Source organism: Solanum verrucosum, unplaced genomic scaffold (genome assembly GCF_900185275.1).
Source record: "Solanum verrucosum unplaced genomic scaffold, falcon-dt-bn FXZP01000273.1, whole genome shotgun sequence".
NCBI lineage: Eukaryota > Viridiplantae > Streptophyta > Magnoliopsida > Solanales > Solanaceae > Solanum > Solanum verrucosum.
Genome location: NW_026020163.1, coordinates 1,749,733 through 1,766,873, shown reverse-complemented (window position 1 = coordinate 1,766,873; position 17,141 = coordinate 1,749,733). Strand labels below are relative to the sequence as shown.

The 17,141-nt window shown below is 30.2% G+C and overlaps 2 protein-coding genes across 2 annotated transcripts; both read left to right on the top strand.

Annotated features, from left to right (window-relative positions):
• Positions 1-1,370: 1,370 nt before the first annotated feature.
• LOC125828461 (WAT1-related protein At2g37460-like) lies at positions 1,371-8,594 on the top strand. Its single transcript, XM_049507747.1, has 8 exons — positions 1,371-1,555; positions 2,591-2,653; positions 3,006-3,122; positions 3,979-4,234; positions 4,742-4,903; positions 5,668-5,819; positions 6,522-6,738; positions 8,307-8,594. The coding sequence occupies exons 1-8, from the start codon at positions 1,371-1,373 to the stop codon at positions 8,592-8,594; spliced, it is 1,440 nt and encodes a 479-aa protein (XP_049363704.1).
• A 4,214-nt stretch (positions 8,595-12,808) lies between these two features.
• Positions 12,809-15,869, top strand: LOC125828623 (cyclin-dependent kinase inhibitor 4-like). Its single transcript, XM_049507938.1, has 3 exons — positions 12,809-13,403; positions 15,054-15,257; positions 15,339-15,869. Exons 1-3 carry the CDS (start codon positions 12,973-12,975, stop codon positions 15,406-15,408), a joined length of 705 nt encoding a protein of 234 aa, XP_049363895.1. The 5' UTR covers positions 12,809-12,972; the 3' UTR covers positions 15,409-15,869.
• The last annotated feature ends 1,272 nt before the right edge of the window (positions 15,870-17,141 follow it).

Sequence of the window (17,141 nt, the reverse complement as noted above, 5' to 3'; positions counted from 1 at the left end):
TAGTATCGTGTTTTAACTTCTATTTATAACTTCACATGATGTTTTTAAAAAAATTAACTAATCATACTAATACCAAAAAAAAAATGCATGGTACGGTTTAAAAAATAAATAAATTATTATATAAAATAAAATAATTAAAAATTAAAATAATATAAATTTATTTTTAAAAAACTGACTGAATCGTATCATTGACACTCCTAAATAAGGGATTAATTAATATCCATGAGATATGATCATAGAAAGGAACAATTATTATATCAAAATAAGAATATACTTTTTGAATATTAAAAGAAGTAAGAATATTTTTATGAACGTGCCAAACTAATTCAAGAACATTTGAGCTTGTCAAAAGAAAAATAAAATAGAAACTAATAACTAATTATAGATTCTTCACATGGTAATAAAATACCTCTTCTATAAATCCCAATTAATATAATATTTTTTTGACTGAATACAAAGCTTGAAAAAGCAATAAAAAGTTTTAAAATTTGTTATGATTTAAAATAAGTACTTATTACAATTTTGTATACAACATTCATATAGATTTAATACAACTATACATCAATATGCAAACCTAAAATATATAATTCATACAAATTCAGTATATAATTATAATATAATATAACTATGATACAATTCAACTGTAATTTTAAACTTAAACTTCAACGAACTATGATTGAAATTCAGTCAAAAATTAGCTCAAATTTCCAAATTAGATTCAAACTCCCCTAGACATTCCTTTTCATTTAAGATATCACCCGCTCAAAATGAAGCTTATTTACGACAAATCGATTTTTCAGACTTGAGCTTTAACTGCTAGCATTAGAGTTTCAAGAGGCTGAAATTTGAAGAAATATCACATGAGTCTAAAAAAAGTGTCACGTAAATTGAAATTGTAGGAGTACGAAATTCTTAATAACTCGATTGATTAACTACCTGAATTTGGGAATTCTTAGTAGCTCGATTGATTAACTACCTGAACTTTTACTTTGTTGGTGAGGTTTCAATTCTCTGACTAAAAAATGAATTTTGAAGAAAGTCGTGCGTTATACTAGAAACTTACAATTCCAAAGAGTCTCGAGTTTTAATTTCCATAGAACCTACCTTGTAATCCCCTATCCATTTCCCTTTCCACCGCCCCTAATTTTGTTTTAAAACAAAAATAAAAATGTGTGTGAACAAATTAAAATACAATTTTGTAGAAAGTGTAAAGTCTTACAAATAATAAAATATTGAGCGCATGAATGAAATCATAAAGATTTTGTGCAAGTCAAAAAATAGATAGTTAGAAGAAGTATTCAATATGTATATATATTGAATAACATACATACATTGTGCAAGTTGATTAAAATTAAACTTGAAATCTTATAATGAAAGAAGTATTAATCAGAGCAAAACCCTTTTTTGCTGTTGTATTTCTCCAATTGGGTCTTTCAGGAATGTACATCCTTTCAAAAATGGCCTTGAATGAAGGAGCTAGCAACTATGTATATGTTGTATACCGCCAAGCTGTTGCAACTCTTTTCATGGCTCCTTTTGCAATTTTTCTAGACAAGTAAATCCTCTTTCTCTCTTCTCCAATGTTCAATTACTGTGTTTGCAATTTCATTTCTATAAACTCATGGGGGTGGCTGAGTTGGTGTAACAGGTGGTATCTCATAAGAGAAGTCAGAGATTGATTTCCCCTGTCAACGCCTTCTTAGTCGAGTTTGTTACACTAGTGCGCTTTACACCTCAGGTGTAATTTTTGAGCTATTGATTGAGTTGGTGTAGTTGGTGGTAGCTCATAATAGAGGTTAGAGATTGATTCCCTCTGCCAACGCCTTTTCAGCTGAGCTTGTCGCACCAAGCTTGCCTGGTGCGGTTTACACCTCATGTGTAATTTGTGAGCTATTGACTGAGTTGGTGTAGCAGGTGGCATTTCATAATAGAGGTTAGGGATCAATTCCCTCTGCAAACACCTTCTTAGTTGAGCTCGTCCGCACCGGGCTTGCCTAGTGTTGTTTACATTTCATGTGAAATTTGCGAGCTTTTGACTGAGTTGGTGTAGCAGTTGGTATCCTGTAAGGCAGGCTAGCTAGGGATCGATTCCCCTGTCAATGTCTTCTTAGTCGAGCTCGTTGCACTGGGCTTGCTGAGTGCGATTACATCTCCTATGTAATTTGTGAGCTTTTGACTGAGTTGGTGTAGCAGGTGGTATCCCATAAGGGAGGCTAGGGATTGTTTCCTCCTGTCAACGTCTTCTCAATCAAACTCAGTGCACTCGATTTGTCTAGTATGATTTTACATCTCATATATGATCTGCGAATTAATATTGCATTGGAGTGGATTTACCCAAAAATTTTACTAAGAGAATTTAAAATGCAAATGAATTGAAGTCGCAATCATCTGGTTATTTTTACTTGTTATATATAGCATCAATTTTCCTTGGGAACTTGATAGATTAAAAAATTATTTATACTAACGATGAATAAATAGGGGATCATTCGATCCCCGATAAAATATGTGTATATATCTTGAAGAACTAATATGTATGATTAGCCACTCAATATACACAAATGATTGACAAGTTGAATGTCTCTTACAACAGGGGGAAAAGACCAAAGATGACTTTTTCAATATTTGCCAAGTTGGTACTTCTTAGCATATTGGAGTAAGTCTCAAAAACTTTATTTTATTTTCTCAGTGCAATAATTATATTAATCGGGAGAATTGATTTTGTGGTCCACTTATAGTTTTCATTTAAAAATAACAAAATCGTATTTCTTATATAACTGATCTGAAATGATCATTTTCTTTTATTTATTTTGTAAAGCGGCGATTTTTTTCGTAAAGGGGCCATTTACAAAATGAATAAAGGAAAATGACTATATCAAATCTCTTACGTATAAAAATGAAATTTTCTTGTAAAAAGAATGATAAAAGAAATTTAAAAATTATAAGTGACCTAAAAAAATTAATTCTTCCGTATATGTTATAACATTTTTTTTTTTGTATATGAACAGGCCAGTGATAGACCAAAATCTATACTCTCTTGGCTTGAAATATACAACAGCAACATTTGCAGCTGCAATGTACAATACTCTTCCTGCCATTACTTTCATAATGTCGTGGATATTCAGGTAATTAATTAGAATATACATGCAATATATTGTCTCATTAATTTTGGTTTAGAAATTCCTTTTGAGTAAACTGAAAATCTTACAGAAAAAAAAATTGATTTTACGGAGGATAGAGTATACACAGACTTTATTCTATATTAATGATAAATTTGTTTGTTGAGGACATGCCCTAGATAGGAGGATATGAAAGTCGGATATCAGGATAGAAGGATAATAGGTAGGTGGTCTAGGCATGCATTGTTTAGTTTCCCTTATCAGTAGTAATATTAGTAATTCTCTTACTATTGTATTTATTCTTCAATTTTATTATTATCTTACTATTGTATTTATTCTTCAATTTTATTATTATCTTACTATTGTATTTATTCTTCAATTTTATTATTATTTGTTGTTTCCCTTGCTTTATTTATCATACTATTTGTAGTTGCTACTGTGTTCTTGTGTCCATTATTTCACTACTAGAAAAAAAAAAGGGAATATTTAACGATAGATAGAATTTCCATTGCTAAACAACAAAAATCACATGTTAATTTCATTTAACGATGGATTATAAGAAAATTATATTACCTAGAAGCTTTTCAACGACGAACTAGCTAAAAAGTTACCAACAAATTTTGTAGCTAATTCCACATTTTCTAGTAATGTTTTCTCAATGCTTCACTTGAGGCAAGAGTCTATTGGAAACAACTAGCCTAGCCTCTCTACCTTCAAAAGGTAGGAGTCGGATAAGGCTGCATACACAACACCTTCTCTATACTTCAGATTGTTGAATTACATTGATTATATTATTATTCTCATATGTTATTGATAAATTTTCTAATATGTGCATATGTATATTTTGTTTCATATATCCTAGGCAGGAGAAGGTAAATTTTACTAGTATTGGGAGCCAAGTCAAAATAATTGGGACTATTGCTACACTTGGTGGAGCCATGATTATGATGTTAGTTAGAGGCCCAGAGGTTCAACTATTTCCAACAGATGAATATTATGTCAATAATAATGATGCATCTGATCAAATTAGTGGTGGGATTAATCCAATAGATGCAATAAAAGGTTCCCTCATGATAATGCTTGGGTGTACTAGTGGGGCCGGCTTCATAATTTTGCAGGTATAATATAATGAAATGTTATTATAGAGAATGATTATTACAGAACGATCTAATTGTATATTCTCGAGTCGTAGACAAAGATGTCTGTCATGCATAATTTATGACGGAATTCATAAATTGTTTGTTATAACGAAGTGTTTTATAGAGAATGATTGTTACAAAGAAATCTGACGGTATATTCTTGAGTCATGCATAGACAAAGATGTATGTCACAATTTCTGATGGAATTCATAGATTGATTGTTATTATAGAGAATGACTGTTACATAGAAATCTGACTGTATATTCTTGAGTTGTAGACAAAGATGTTTGTTACAATTTATGATGAAATTCATAAATTGATTGTTATAATGAAATGTTATTATAGAGAATGATTGTTATAGAGAAATCTGGTAGTATATAATTCTCGAATCATAGGCAAAGATGTATAAATTGATTGTTATATTGAAATGTTATTTTAAAGAACGACTGTTATAGAGATTTGACTGTATATACTCGATTTGTGTAGACAAAGATACTGCAGACATATCCAGCAGAGCTCTCACTCCATACTTGGATATGCTTGTTGGGAACAATTGAGGGAGGTATTATGGCAATGATAATGGAAAGAGGGAATAGTGCAGTTTGGATCATAAATTGGGACTCCAAATTTCTTGCTGTTGTATACAGTGTAAGCCCTCAAACTTTGTTGTTTTTTGTTTTAAAAAGAATAGATATTAGCTAGAGTTAATGATCAAAAACATATTTGAACGGTTAAATATTTTTTTGCGAGTTTCACATCTCAGCTATGATCAGTTTTTTCTTTTTTCTACTTGAACTATCACTATCTATATATTCATTACTCAGAAAATACTATTTCCTCATTAAAAAATGTCTAGTGGTTATTCATGCTGATATTTTGATTGAATTGGTGAGAAAAGAAAAACTACATTTTTTTAATTCCATACGAAAAAATTAGAAAGCGTCTCAGTATTTCAGTGAGAATTTATTCCCCACCATGTGTTTTTCCAGTGAGTTGGTTCGAATAAAAAAGAATGAAATTGATAGAATAGAGGAAGATTAATGGCTGATTATATACCAGCCGATTCAATTGTTCAGCTACTTCGAAAAAACTTACTATTATGGCGTGGAAAATGGATGGATAAGTCTTTGTTTCTAGTAGTGAATTAACACACCTCAGCTATCAGTTGTTCTCTTTTCTTATTTGAACTATAGTCATCGTCCAAATAGGAAAAAATGGATCAATTGATAGTTATGGTATGTTTTTAATACATAGATGATAATAGTTCAGAGAGAAAAAAAAATAGTTAAAATGTGAAACTCACAAGTACTTACTAGTTTAAATGTATTTTTGATCATTACCTCGATTAACTTCGGAAAAAAAAATTAATCATCATAATAAAATGTTATTATAAAAAATGTCTATTATTTCAGGGAATATTTGGTTCGGGGCTAGCATATTACATCCAAGGAGTAATAGTGGAAGATAGAAGCTCACTTTTTATTTCAGCCTTCAATCCATTAAACATATTAATCGTAGCTATAATAAGTTCAATTATTCTACAAGAACAAATGAACCTTGGAAGGTACGTAAATTCGACATATAAACACTTTTAATTTGATCAAATTTTTTATAATTTTATTTTTAACATCTTTTGTATTTTTCAAAACACTTTTCTTAAGACGTAAGTTTCAATTATCTCCTTATTCTATTTCAGTCATTTATTCTCATTTTTTAGCTGATGATCTATCAGAAACTTCTCTACCTCACAAAGTTATAGGAGTAATAAGGTTTATGTATATCCTATCTTCCTCAAATTGCATATGTGAAATTATAATGGATATGTTATTATTGTTATTTTAAAAATAAATCTAAAAATACTTTTAAATTTACATTCTTTTGTAAATATATAATTTATTAGGATCATTCTATGTTTAGAAACCAAAATAAAATATTTATCAACACCTTTTTATCATGGGATCGATCTTTGCACTAATAATCAATCGGATTTCCTCTTTACTTTTCCTAGTTGATATGTATAGTTCTTACTCTAGTTACCTATTATACATTTGTCGATTATTTTTAGTTTAAACGATTTGTTGAAAATCTATTTAGGTTAATTATTCTTCTCTAATTTATTATCAAAGACACTAACGATATTTTTATTAAATTCAACCCCCATAAAATCAACTTCAACACCTAAAAGAAATAATTTTGAGCTAATTTTAATTACAAAAATTATTATATATTTAATGCTTTAATTTTTTTAATTTTTTTTATTTTGCAGGATACTTGGTGTTGTTGTGATTATTATAGGCCTTTACATAATCTTGTGGGGTAAAAGCAAGGATCATAAAATATTATCTCCATCAAAAGATGAACAAGCAATAGTATCACCAAAAAAAATATTGTCAAATAATGAAAATAAATTAAGTAACAATAAGGATAATTTAAGTAGTCAAAATAATGTTGTTATCAACATTAATCCATTAAAAGAGACAATTGTTAGTGATGAAATAATAGAGTGTTGTTGTTAATTTGTAAATAAAATTAATCATAGCAATGTGCCCAAAATTTTGGCCAGTAATTCTTTCAGAAATATAGAGATTAAAATAACTATGTATATTGTTAATGTCAGTTGAAAATTAATTAATTACAATTGTCATTTTATTAATAAATCCTATACACAATTTGTTATAAGTTGCATAGTTTGTCGAAAGTCATTCGGTACGTTTCAAAAAAATAAATGAACTTCTTACATATTTTTTTGTGTTCGTGTTATGCAAGTAAAGAAAAATATCATTTTAAAGAAATTTCTTAGTTTTTGGATATGAGTTATACGATACGTAACAATCATTAATTATACGATACATAACAACCATTCAATCAAACTTAATAACATATAATTGATATTTCATGTCTTTTCTCATATTTTGGCCACATGAGCTAGCTTAATTAGAAAATTTATGATCGCGGCTTAGTTCGTTCTATATAGCTAATAGCCTCAATTTAAAGGTGTAGTCTGATCTCTCTATTTGAGGTTGCATTGATTTATTCATATTCAACTTGACACAATATAGAAATAACTTATTTTTCTAATGACATGGCTTAATCTCACTCCCTTCCCTCACTATACCCTTCTCTCCCCACCGCGCACACACGTGCCACTAAAAGAGTTATTCATGAGAATTTCGAAAACTTTTTTGAGCGTATGTATTTTCGAGGTGATTGGAAAAGAAAGAAATACTATTAATATTTCTTAGGGTACCCGACCCGAACTCCTATTTTCATAAGGTAGCTAAAATACTATTAGTATTATATTTTTTTCACAAACCATATCGAGACAATTGTCAATTGACATTTACATCATATTCATGAACTTCTCTTCAAATAAATAACTTTATGAACTTTTCATCCTTCTTATTTCCAAGGGTACTTTGGAGAAAAATCCAACACATCAACTATGTATTTTTGTTAAGAGTCTGTTTTAGGTCTTGACTTATTCAGACTCGCATTAAAATTATCCTTTTTTGAGAGGTGTAATGCACTGTCGAATTTGAGACATTCCGTTAAAATGATGGGATATTTAATTACCACCTCCACGACAAATTTGGGGATCTATATTCATAACCCATCCGATAATTAATTAGAGTGGTTTTTATATTGTTTTGATGAAGTATATAATATAATTAGAATAAATCGATTCCAAATTACAACCAACTCTATATAGATCATGGAAAGCCACTATGAGTACAAAATACATTTTTATTTATTTACAATCGTGCGTTGCTTAATTCCTAATTAATGATACGCATTCTCCTCTAATCATGATTAAGTAATAGATTAATGAATATTGTGTATATTTTGCTAAGAATTAACATCATGGAAGTAATCTTATCATTCATAATTATGTATTTCACATCTCCTAACACATGCTTAATATTGTAATCAATTATTGAATAAAAAATAAACCTGTTTAACACTATATATACTTGTCCATAGAAGTACATTCTCATATATCTCACTATTAATTTGCTCATTCTTTTTCTTCTATTTTTCAAAAATATTTTAGTCCGCATTTGATTTAAAGTTACAATTAATAGATATAATGGGTATTTCATCTGCTCGTATTATTGGAATAGTTCTCTTAATTGTTCTTTTTAGTGGCATTATGGTTTCTGCTGACGTGTTAGGGCGGCGCATGCTCGGTGCAAGCGGCATAGGTGGTGGTGGCGGTGATGGCTTAGGTGGCCTCGGAATTGGTATTGGTGGAAGTCTTGGCCATGATATAAATGGTGGCATGGGACTCGGTGGCGGTTTGCTTGGTGGTAAAGGTCTTGGCATTGGCGGTGGACACTAAATTAATTTATTTACCTTATATGGTAATAACCGGAGTTTTTTATTCTGTCTTTTCCGTCTCAATTTATGACTTTAGATTTCACAGGAGATGGTGTGAACTTGTGTTTCTTTTTATGTGATTTTTTTTTTATTTTTCCAAAGTTGTGATGTTGCAATTGTTTCCAAAGCTTAATGAATTAATTTCACATTCCTTTTAATTTAATATGACGGTATTTGAATTTCAAGTGTATCGATTTATTTTTTGATAATAATGGTTATGTCAGATCTTAATTTGCTATTTGGGAAAGGAATGTCACAAAAGGGAATCCTCCTCATATGTTTTTATTTTCGTTTTAGAAGTCAGATTGATTAATTGGTTCTTCTCTTGTTACGAGAATAATATCATAATATTTTGCACTAATGGTAAGTTATTCGATTCAAAAAGCTAATCGAGTTTTATGGTTCACAACCACAATTATTCATGTTATTATTGTTGAGTACTTGGAAGAATGGTTCATGCCAAATATGCCCTCGAAGATCACTTATCCAAGTACTCTAGTAAAGTCTAGAAAGATATGAGTGAAAAATTATCATCGAATTTGATCTTAAAAAACCACAAGTAGGTAGGCGGCGGTCGCCTCATCTTCAGATGTGTTCTCAATCAGGCAATTTGTCAATCTCTACTTTTGAGAACGAGAATGTTTGTTTTTTGAGATTTTCTTTTAATTGCATGATTACATCGTTTTTTGTCTGCTAAGAAATTCATCGAATTAACAAAACATCAAAAAAAAATTAAATCAAAATTCTTTTTAAAAAAAACGACAAGCACAACAAATCTAATTTTCAAATAAGTCAGAATCTTTTCGAAAAGTACATAAAGTATCAAGTTGTGTGATTTGATAACACACACATAAATATATATACATATATACAATTTCTTTGTTCAGAAGTTGTAAGCAAAGTTAATTCTACTTTCTATTTCTGTCTTCCTTGACCTTTAAACTTGCTAAAAGTAAAACACACAAGATTTGATATCATTTATATATATCCTTTCATTTTGAGTTTACGCACAAGTATATATATATATATATATATATATATATATATATATATATATATATATATATATATAATTGAACAAGTAAACAGATGTATCGTATGTGACAATTCACGTCTTATATAGTGTTCTACATATATTATGTGATCTTTCTTAATCATGGAAGAATTCTTTTTGTGATACATTCCCAATAAAAAGTTGTACGGAGGTTTTTCAACAACCATTACGGCTCGTTATAACCTTAAGGAATCGAAACTAGTCACTCATAACTACTTATTACATGTTAACATTTTAAAGGTATATAAATTCAAATTAATTAGTATTTGCGTTGAGACTCGAATAAATTAAAATTGATGTCGGAAAGGCTACTTTTTCTTTGGCGTTAAGATTTAAGAATATCATTTGATTAGATAGTAACGCCAACTTTTATTTATTTGGTATAACAAAACTTTTTTGTGTCACGTTATTATCCAAGTCCTTAAGTGTAACAGCATGCTTAGTGTGATTAATTTTTAATCTTTTCCTAATTGTCTTTAACCAAAAGTTACAACTTATTTGGATCATATGTCTTTAGACACCACACATGAAAGAGATGTTTTCTCGATCAAGTTGATCATGTGCAAATTTATTTTATTATAAAGGCAAACAAAGCGTGAAGATAAATATCTAATTAAAAGGATGAAATAATAAAAGGATGTGACAATCATATCAGATCACAACGATACAAACAACATTTCTTGCTTGTTTGGGTTGTAGGTTCTTAATTAAATTAATTTCGATTGTAGACTCTTATGTTATTTATGTAATTAAAACTACTAGCTTATTTGATGGAAGAAAAATAATACTAGCTTTATCTTATTTGTTATTATTTGAATTGTGATTATTTACTTATCTTTTATAGTTAAAAAAATATATAATTAAGGAGCAACACTCGTAATTCACTACTCTTCTTTTTCAGTCTTTTTTATGTGTAGCTCGATTTCATAAATAAGAAAACGATTCATGATATTTGTTGAATTTTAAATAAGTTGGAGAAAAAAATAAATTTAAGTATTGAGCGTGAATCCACATTTAAATTGAAGTAAAATTAATGATTGGATGATATTATGTAAAACATAAAATCTTATCATTGGTTTATATAAATGAGCGATAATCGCCAATGTTATCAACAAAAGAAAATTTTAGTATAAGAAAATTCATAAAACTAATTTTTGTAATTACTAAGCGTAAATCCGCATCTAAACAGAATTAAAACTAAGGATGGTAGTCAATGAAAGATAAAATCTACTCATTTTTTTATATTGAATGGACGATTATCGTCAAGGTTATTATTAATAAAAAATAATAATCATAAAATAGATTAATTACTAAGCGTAAATTCACATCTAAACTGAAAAAAACTTAAGAATTGTACTCCGTAGAAAAAATACCTACTCATTAATTTTATATTAAACAAGCGCTTATTGTCAAAGATATTATCAACAAAAAGACATTTTAACGGTGATGAATTAAATTTCAATAATTATTAAGCGTAAATTTATATCTAAAACTGCATTAAAATTAAGGATAATACTCTGTAAAAAAAAATTACTCACTAATTTTATGTCAAAGAAGCGTTTATGATCAAAGATATCATCAACAAAACAACATTTTAATAGTCATGAAATAATTTTCAATAATTATTAAGCGTACATTTACATCCAAAATTGAATTAAAATTAAGAATAGTACTCAGTAATATATGTGTGTGCGTGCGTGTGTGCGTGCGTGCGTGTACACACTCATTAATTATATATTAAACAAGCGCTTATTGTCAAAGATATCATCAACAAAACGACATTTTAACAGTCATGAAATACATTTCAGTAATTACTAAGCATAAATTTACTTCCAAAGTTGAATTGGCATTAAGGATAATACTCTGTGAAAAAAATTACTCATTAATTTTATATTAAATAAGCGCTTATTGTCAAAGATGCCATCACAAAATGACATATTAATAATCATGAAATAAATTTCAGTAATTACTAAGCGTAAATTTATATCCAAAATTGAATTAAAATTAAGGATAATACTTTGTAATAGAAATAATCTACTCATTACTTTTATATCAAATAAGTGCTTACTGTCAAAGATGTCATCATCAAATCGATATTTTAACAGTCATAAAAAAAATTCAGTATTTACTAAGCGTAAATTTATATCTAAAATTGAATTAAAATTAAGGATAATACTCTATAAGAAATAAAATATAATCATCGATTTTGTATCAAACAAGCACTTAGTATCAAAGATATCATCAACAAAAACAACATCTTAATAGTCAGAATTTTCTTTTAGTAATTATTAAGCGCAAGTTTATATCCAAAACTGAATTAAAACTAAGGATAATGCTCTGTAAAAAAAAATCTACTCATTAATTGTTATCAAATAAGTGCTTATTGTCAAAGATACCATCAACAAAACGACATTTTAATAGTCATGAAATAAATTGCAATAATTACTAAGCTTAAATTTTTATCCAAAATTTAATTAAAATTAATGATAATACTCTATAAAAAATAAAATCTATTAATTGATTTTGTATAAACAAGCACTTAGTATCAAAGATATCATCAACAAAAACAACATTTTAATAGTCGTGAAAAAAAAATTCAATAATTATTAAGCGTAAGTTTATATCCAAAACTGAATTAAAATTAAAGATAATGCCATGTAAGAAAAAATATCTACTTATTAATTTATATCAAATAAGCGCATATTATCAACAAAACGACATTTTAGCAGTCATGAAATAAATTTCAGTAATTACTAAGCGTAAATTTATATCCAAAGTTGAATTAAAATTAAGGATAATATTTTGTATAAAAAAAAATTACTCATTTATTTTACTTTATTTTATATTAGATAAACGCTTTTCGTCTAAGTTATCATCAACAAGACAATATTTTAATAATCACACAAATTTCAGTAATTACTAAGCGTAAATTTATATCCAAATTTAAATTAAAAATTAAGTATAGTACTATAAAAACTCATAAAAATAGTTTTTTATTTTCTAAAAAGTGATAAAATAAAATAATAATTAGAAAATTACTCTCTTGTCCTTTTCATCTTCCCCTTTCTCTACTCCAAAAAGGGTACTCCTATATACACATATACTCTGTATCAATATATATCCTCTTTCTCTCTCTTTCTCACTCTCTCTTCAACCAACAATTGCAAAATCCCTTCTTTCTCTTAACCAACAACTGAAAAAGTTTCTCTTTTTTACCCTTTAAGCTCCATGAGAAGGAGAGCTTAAAAAACAGAGCAAAGCAAAAAAAATCAAGATTTGAGGTGAAATGGGCAAGTATATGAGGAAGAGGAAGACAAAAACTACTGGTGAAGTTGTTGCTGTTTTGGATGTAAGTCCTTTGGGTGTTCGTACAAGAGCGAAAACCCTAGCTTTGAAGCGATTGCAGAAATCGAGCTCCGGCGGCGGTGATGGTGGTGATGTGGGTGGGGGATGTTATCTGCAGCTGAGGAGCAGGAGGCTGGAGAAACCCTTGGTGGGTTTTGAAAGGAAAAGACGGAAACATCCTTTGAAGGAATCGAAAAGACAGAATCGGAGTTTGAGGGTGAGGAAGATGAAGGGGCAATCTTGGAATTCTGGGTCTGTTGAGGGTGAAGAGGAGAAGAAGGAAGAAGTTCATGTACAGGAAAATCAGAAGGAAATTGACAACAATGGCAGCTTTGAAGGTGAAAACTTGCTGGAATTTGATGGTAGAGAGAGGTGAGTTTTCGCCTTTTTCGGTTTTTTTTACTTCAATTTCTCTATTTAGTTGTTAGATTTATCAGTATGCATGTTACAATTGATGATTAGGGTTGATGCTCTGTTTACTGGGAAGTTGCAATTCGAACTCTCACCAACAAGGTGAAAGTTTGCGTAGTCAATCAACTGAGCTACTGAGATTCCTCAGAGTGCTAAAAGAATTCCCCTTTATACTTTTTTGGTTGGTTTTTTGCCTTGGAAATTTACTTTTTCTCCTTTCTAGCTCTAGTCTATGTTCATGGATTAATTAGATAATTCAATTGTAAGAATTAAAATCTTTGGGTGTTTTTTTTAAGTTTTGGAAAAATCAAAACTTTTTATGGTTTTTTCTCTTGTGCTTATTTTTAGAGTGGTTTTTCCATTTTCTAATGTTTTTTTCAGAATGAAATTAGAACTTTATCATAAATTTTGATAGAAAGTTATGTTTTTTAATGATGTGAAGTTGGAAAATGCACAAGTTAGATTGTTGTCTTCTAGCCATATTGGTTTATGGGGAATTTATAGAAGTGAAAAGTCACTTTCCAACGAAAACTATTTTTCGTGTCTATAATTAACTTTTTCTTTTCTATTGCTTCGAAGGAATTGCTTGTATGCTGCATTTGTCAATCACAATTAGACTGGAAGAAGAGGAGGGGTAATTGATTACGTGCCGCCTCTATAGTTATCGCGCTTGTCTTTGTTTGATCAAAGTTGAAATGTTAATTCTATCTTAAAAACACTGTTATCGTTATGTGCTTTGTTGATGAAAGGGAATAAAATCATCGTCTTCCCTGATTTCCTGAGCTGCTAGAATTCCCATTCTGTTTTTTGTTCTGTTATAATATTTTTCTCAATGTGTCCGAAATTACATAGTAAATGAAGTATCTGTGGTCTCTTCTTTATACAAGAGGTGTTTTTATCGAAATTTGCAAATTACTCTTCCAAAACTAACTAAAAAAGTTTTTGAGAAGTCGTCCGATATATCATCTTCTTTTGTACCATTCTTGACCATAACACCTTTGTCATCGACACATTGTCATTTGATGGTCCTGATAGTTTGTTCTTCATTATGACTGTGAACAATCGAACACGAATGGCATTTGATTTGATATGGTGAGTAATGAGTATATGATATAAGGTACATAAATGAACTCATTTCCTGATTGTTCTACCTAACAAAAAGACAAGATATTCCCGTTGTACACCTATGTCATTGAAAATTCCATGGTGAAAAATGTTTATTGTCTGCATTGTACATGTATATTGGTATCTTTCTGTTTAAATTTTTAAATAGTCACAATTATTGTTGGGAGCATTTACCATTGAAAAATGAATGTGGGGTACCCTATATGATTGGAGCTTGGATGGATTAGAGGAAAGAAAAGAAAAGAGGAGCTTTTTTTGAGAGCCACTAATTATATTCCTTTTATTACTTTTCTTTCTTTCTTTTAACTGAGTGCGGGGTAAGGCTGCGTACTATAGATCCTTGTGGTTCAGACTCCGTGTATAGCGGGAACGTAGTGCACCGGACTGCTCCCCTTTTATTTTTTCAAGGGCAAAGCCTATCTCTGTGGTTCAGGTGAACGAGGTCATATGATTAGCACTAATAAGAGGATTTATGCGTTCTTATAGGACCACCAGGGAGAGCACACCTTGTAATTTGATCAGGGACCCGGATAACATACCAACCCCTGGTTCCAGTACAAGACCTAACAATGCTAGCGAAGCTAACGGCAGAGAGCCAACTTCAGCGCAAAGAATTATCCCAACAGCTCATGAAATGAATGACTTCTTTGCTGGTACAGAAGAGAAGCAGCAGAAACAATTCATTGAGAAGTATGGATTTTCACAACTCGAATATTTTAAGTGTTGATTCTCCTCTTCTTCTAATTGATCCTGTTTTGAAATGGTATGCAGGTACAACTTTGATCCGGTGAACGACAAGCCCCTCCCTGGACGTTACAAATGGGTGAAAGTAGATCGTTAGACATGGTTGGAACTAGATGGTTAGATATGGACATATGGTATCGGCATCCCAGAAGGACTTGTCAAGCATTTTCTTGTTTGATCTTTAGGTCTAGAACTCTAGATAAAGGTAGGAAAACCGCAAGGATTGTTAGTTAGTTCTACTTGGTGATGGTCATATTTTGTTTCCAGTCACCCTTGTAAAGAATTTAGGACAGCAAGTTCTAAACTGTAGACTAGTGATCTGTAGCATAACAGTGTGTGTGAATTTATGCAACAAATATAAGGAGATCCTTTGTCTAACAGAACATCAAAGGGCTGGTTGTTGTAGTCATAATGGCAATGTTAGTGATAGTGTTGTAGTACATGAGGTAAAGTCTAGTTATCTTTGTTTCCATTATCATGTAGTCCCCACCCTCACCCCCTACCCCAACCCAACCTTTGTTGTCCATATCTGTGATGAATAAAACTGAGCTTCAAAGTTTACCTTCTTCATTACTGTCTTTTCCTCTATCCTATTCTGAGAAAATGTATGGTTGAATTTTGGATTGTTGCTTCATATATGAGACAATGTATCTTTCATAAACTCAACTTGCACCCAAGGGTCTGTGGACTACTAGTCGATCAACGAAGTGAGTTGGGAACCATGAAGTCTCATATTGTCTTAGCTTTGGTGGACAGAGTTATCTGGTGTTTGTTCTTAGTGGAAGGTAATAGATATTCTGTAGAACTAGTCGAGGTGCACAACAGTCTAGTCAATGAACTGAGTTGAGAACTATGAAGTATCATGTTGTTCTACCTTTGATGGGCAAAGTTATTTTGTGAAATTAATCGAGGTGCACACAAGCTGATTCAGATACCACAATTATTATAAAAATCAAGTGGTTGTTGTCATTGATGTGGGGATAATAGGTCCTTGTTGGTGTTAATTGAAACCTTGCCCTTTTTCAGCTGTTAGTGAGAATGTGGTGGGGTTGCTTCTATGTTTGGTGGATATGTGTTGGAAGATTCTTTTTCATTTCCTGCTTTTCATGTCTATCTGGTTTAACTTTTTCTATATTAATGGTACAACACCTCTATATGATTGATTTGCAAATCTTGTTCACAAGCCAAAAACATAAAAAAAGAGATAGGCTTTAGCAGAATTTATGATATTTAGTGGAGCAGTGTGTGTTTTGTGGAAACTGAAGATAGTTGGAGTTATACTGTTTCTTGCCCCCACTCTACAAAAATTCTCAGACTATGGAAAAAGGAGTCCGGAGCTAAAAGGGTAAAAAAAATTGTCAAAAATTTCAAAAGGGTACATCAAATTTTTTTAAAATCAAAAGGGCAAAATCGCTCTTGACGAAGCGATTTCTCTCTGACACAATGACAAAATCGCTGCTATTTTTATTTTTTAATTAAAAATCGCTGCCACAGCAACGATTTTAAATCAGAATTTTTTTTTCCTTACACATAGCTGCAGGGGCAGCGTTTTTCATGCCTAGTGCTATTATTTTCATGCCTATTGTTAATTATTAATAATATAAAAATGATAAACAATACGGACAGTATACTCAATAAAATTGTTGAAGCATGAGGAAAATTGAATTATATATCATAATAATAATAAAAGAATATTAAATTTAAAAAAAAACATTTTTTTAAAAATTCTTAACGAAAATCAAGAAAAAAAAGATTTTTTTTTTTGAGAAAATAGCAGCAGCGATTTTGAAGAAAAAGCAACAATTTTGTCATTGTATCAGAGGGAAATCG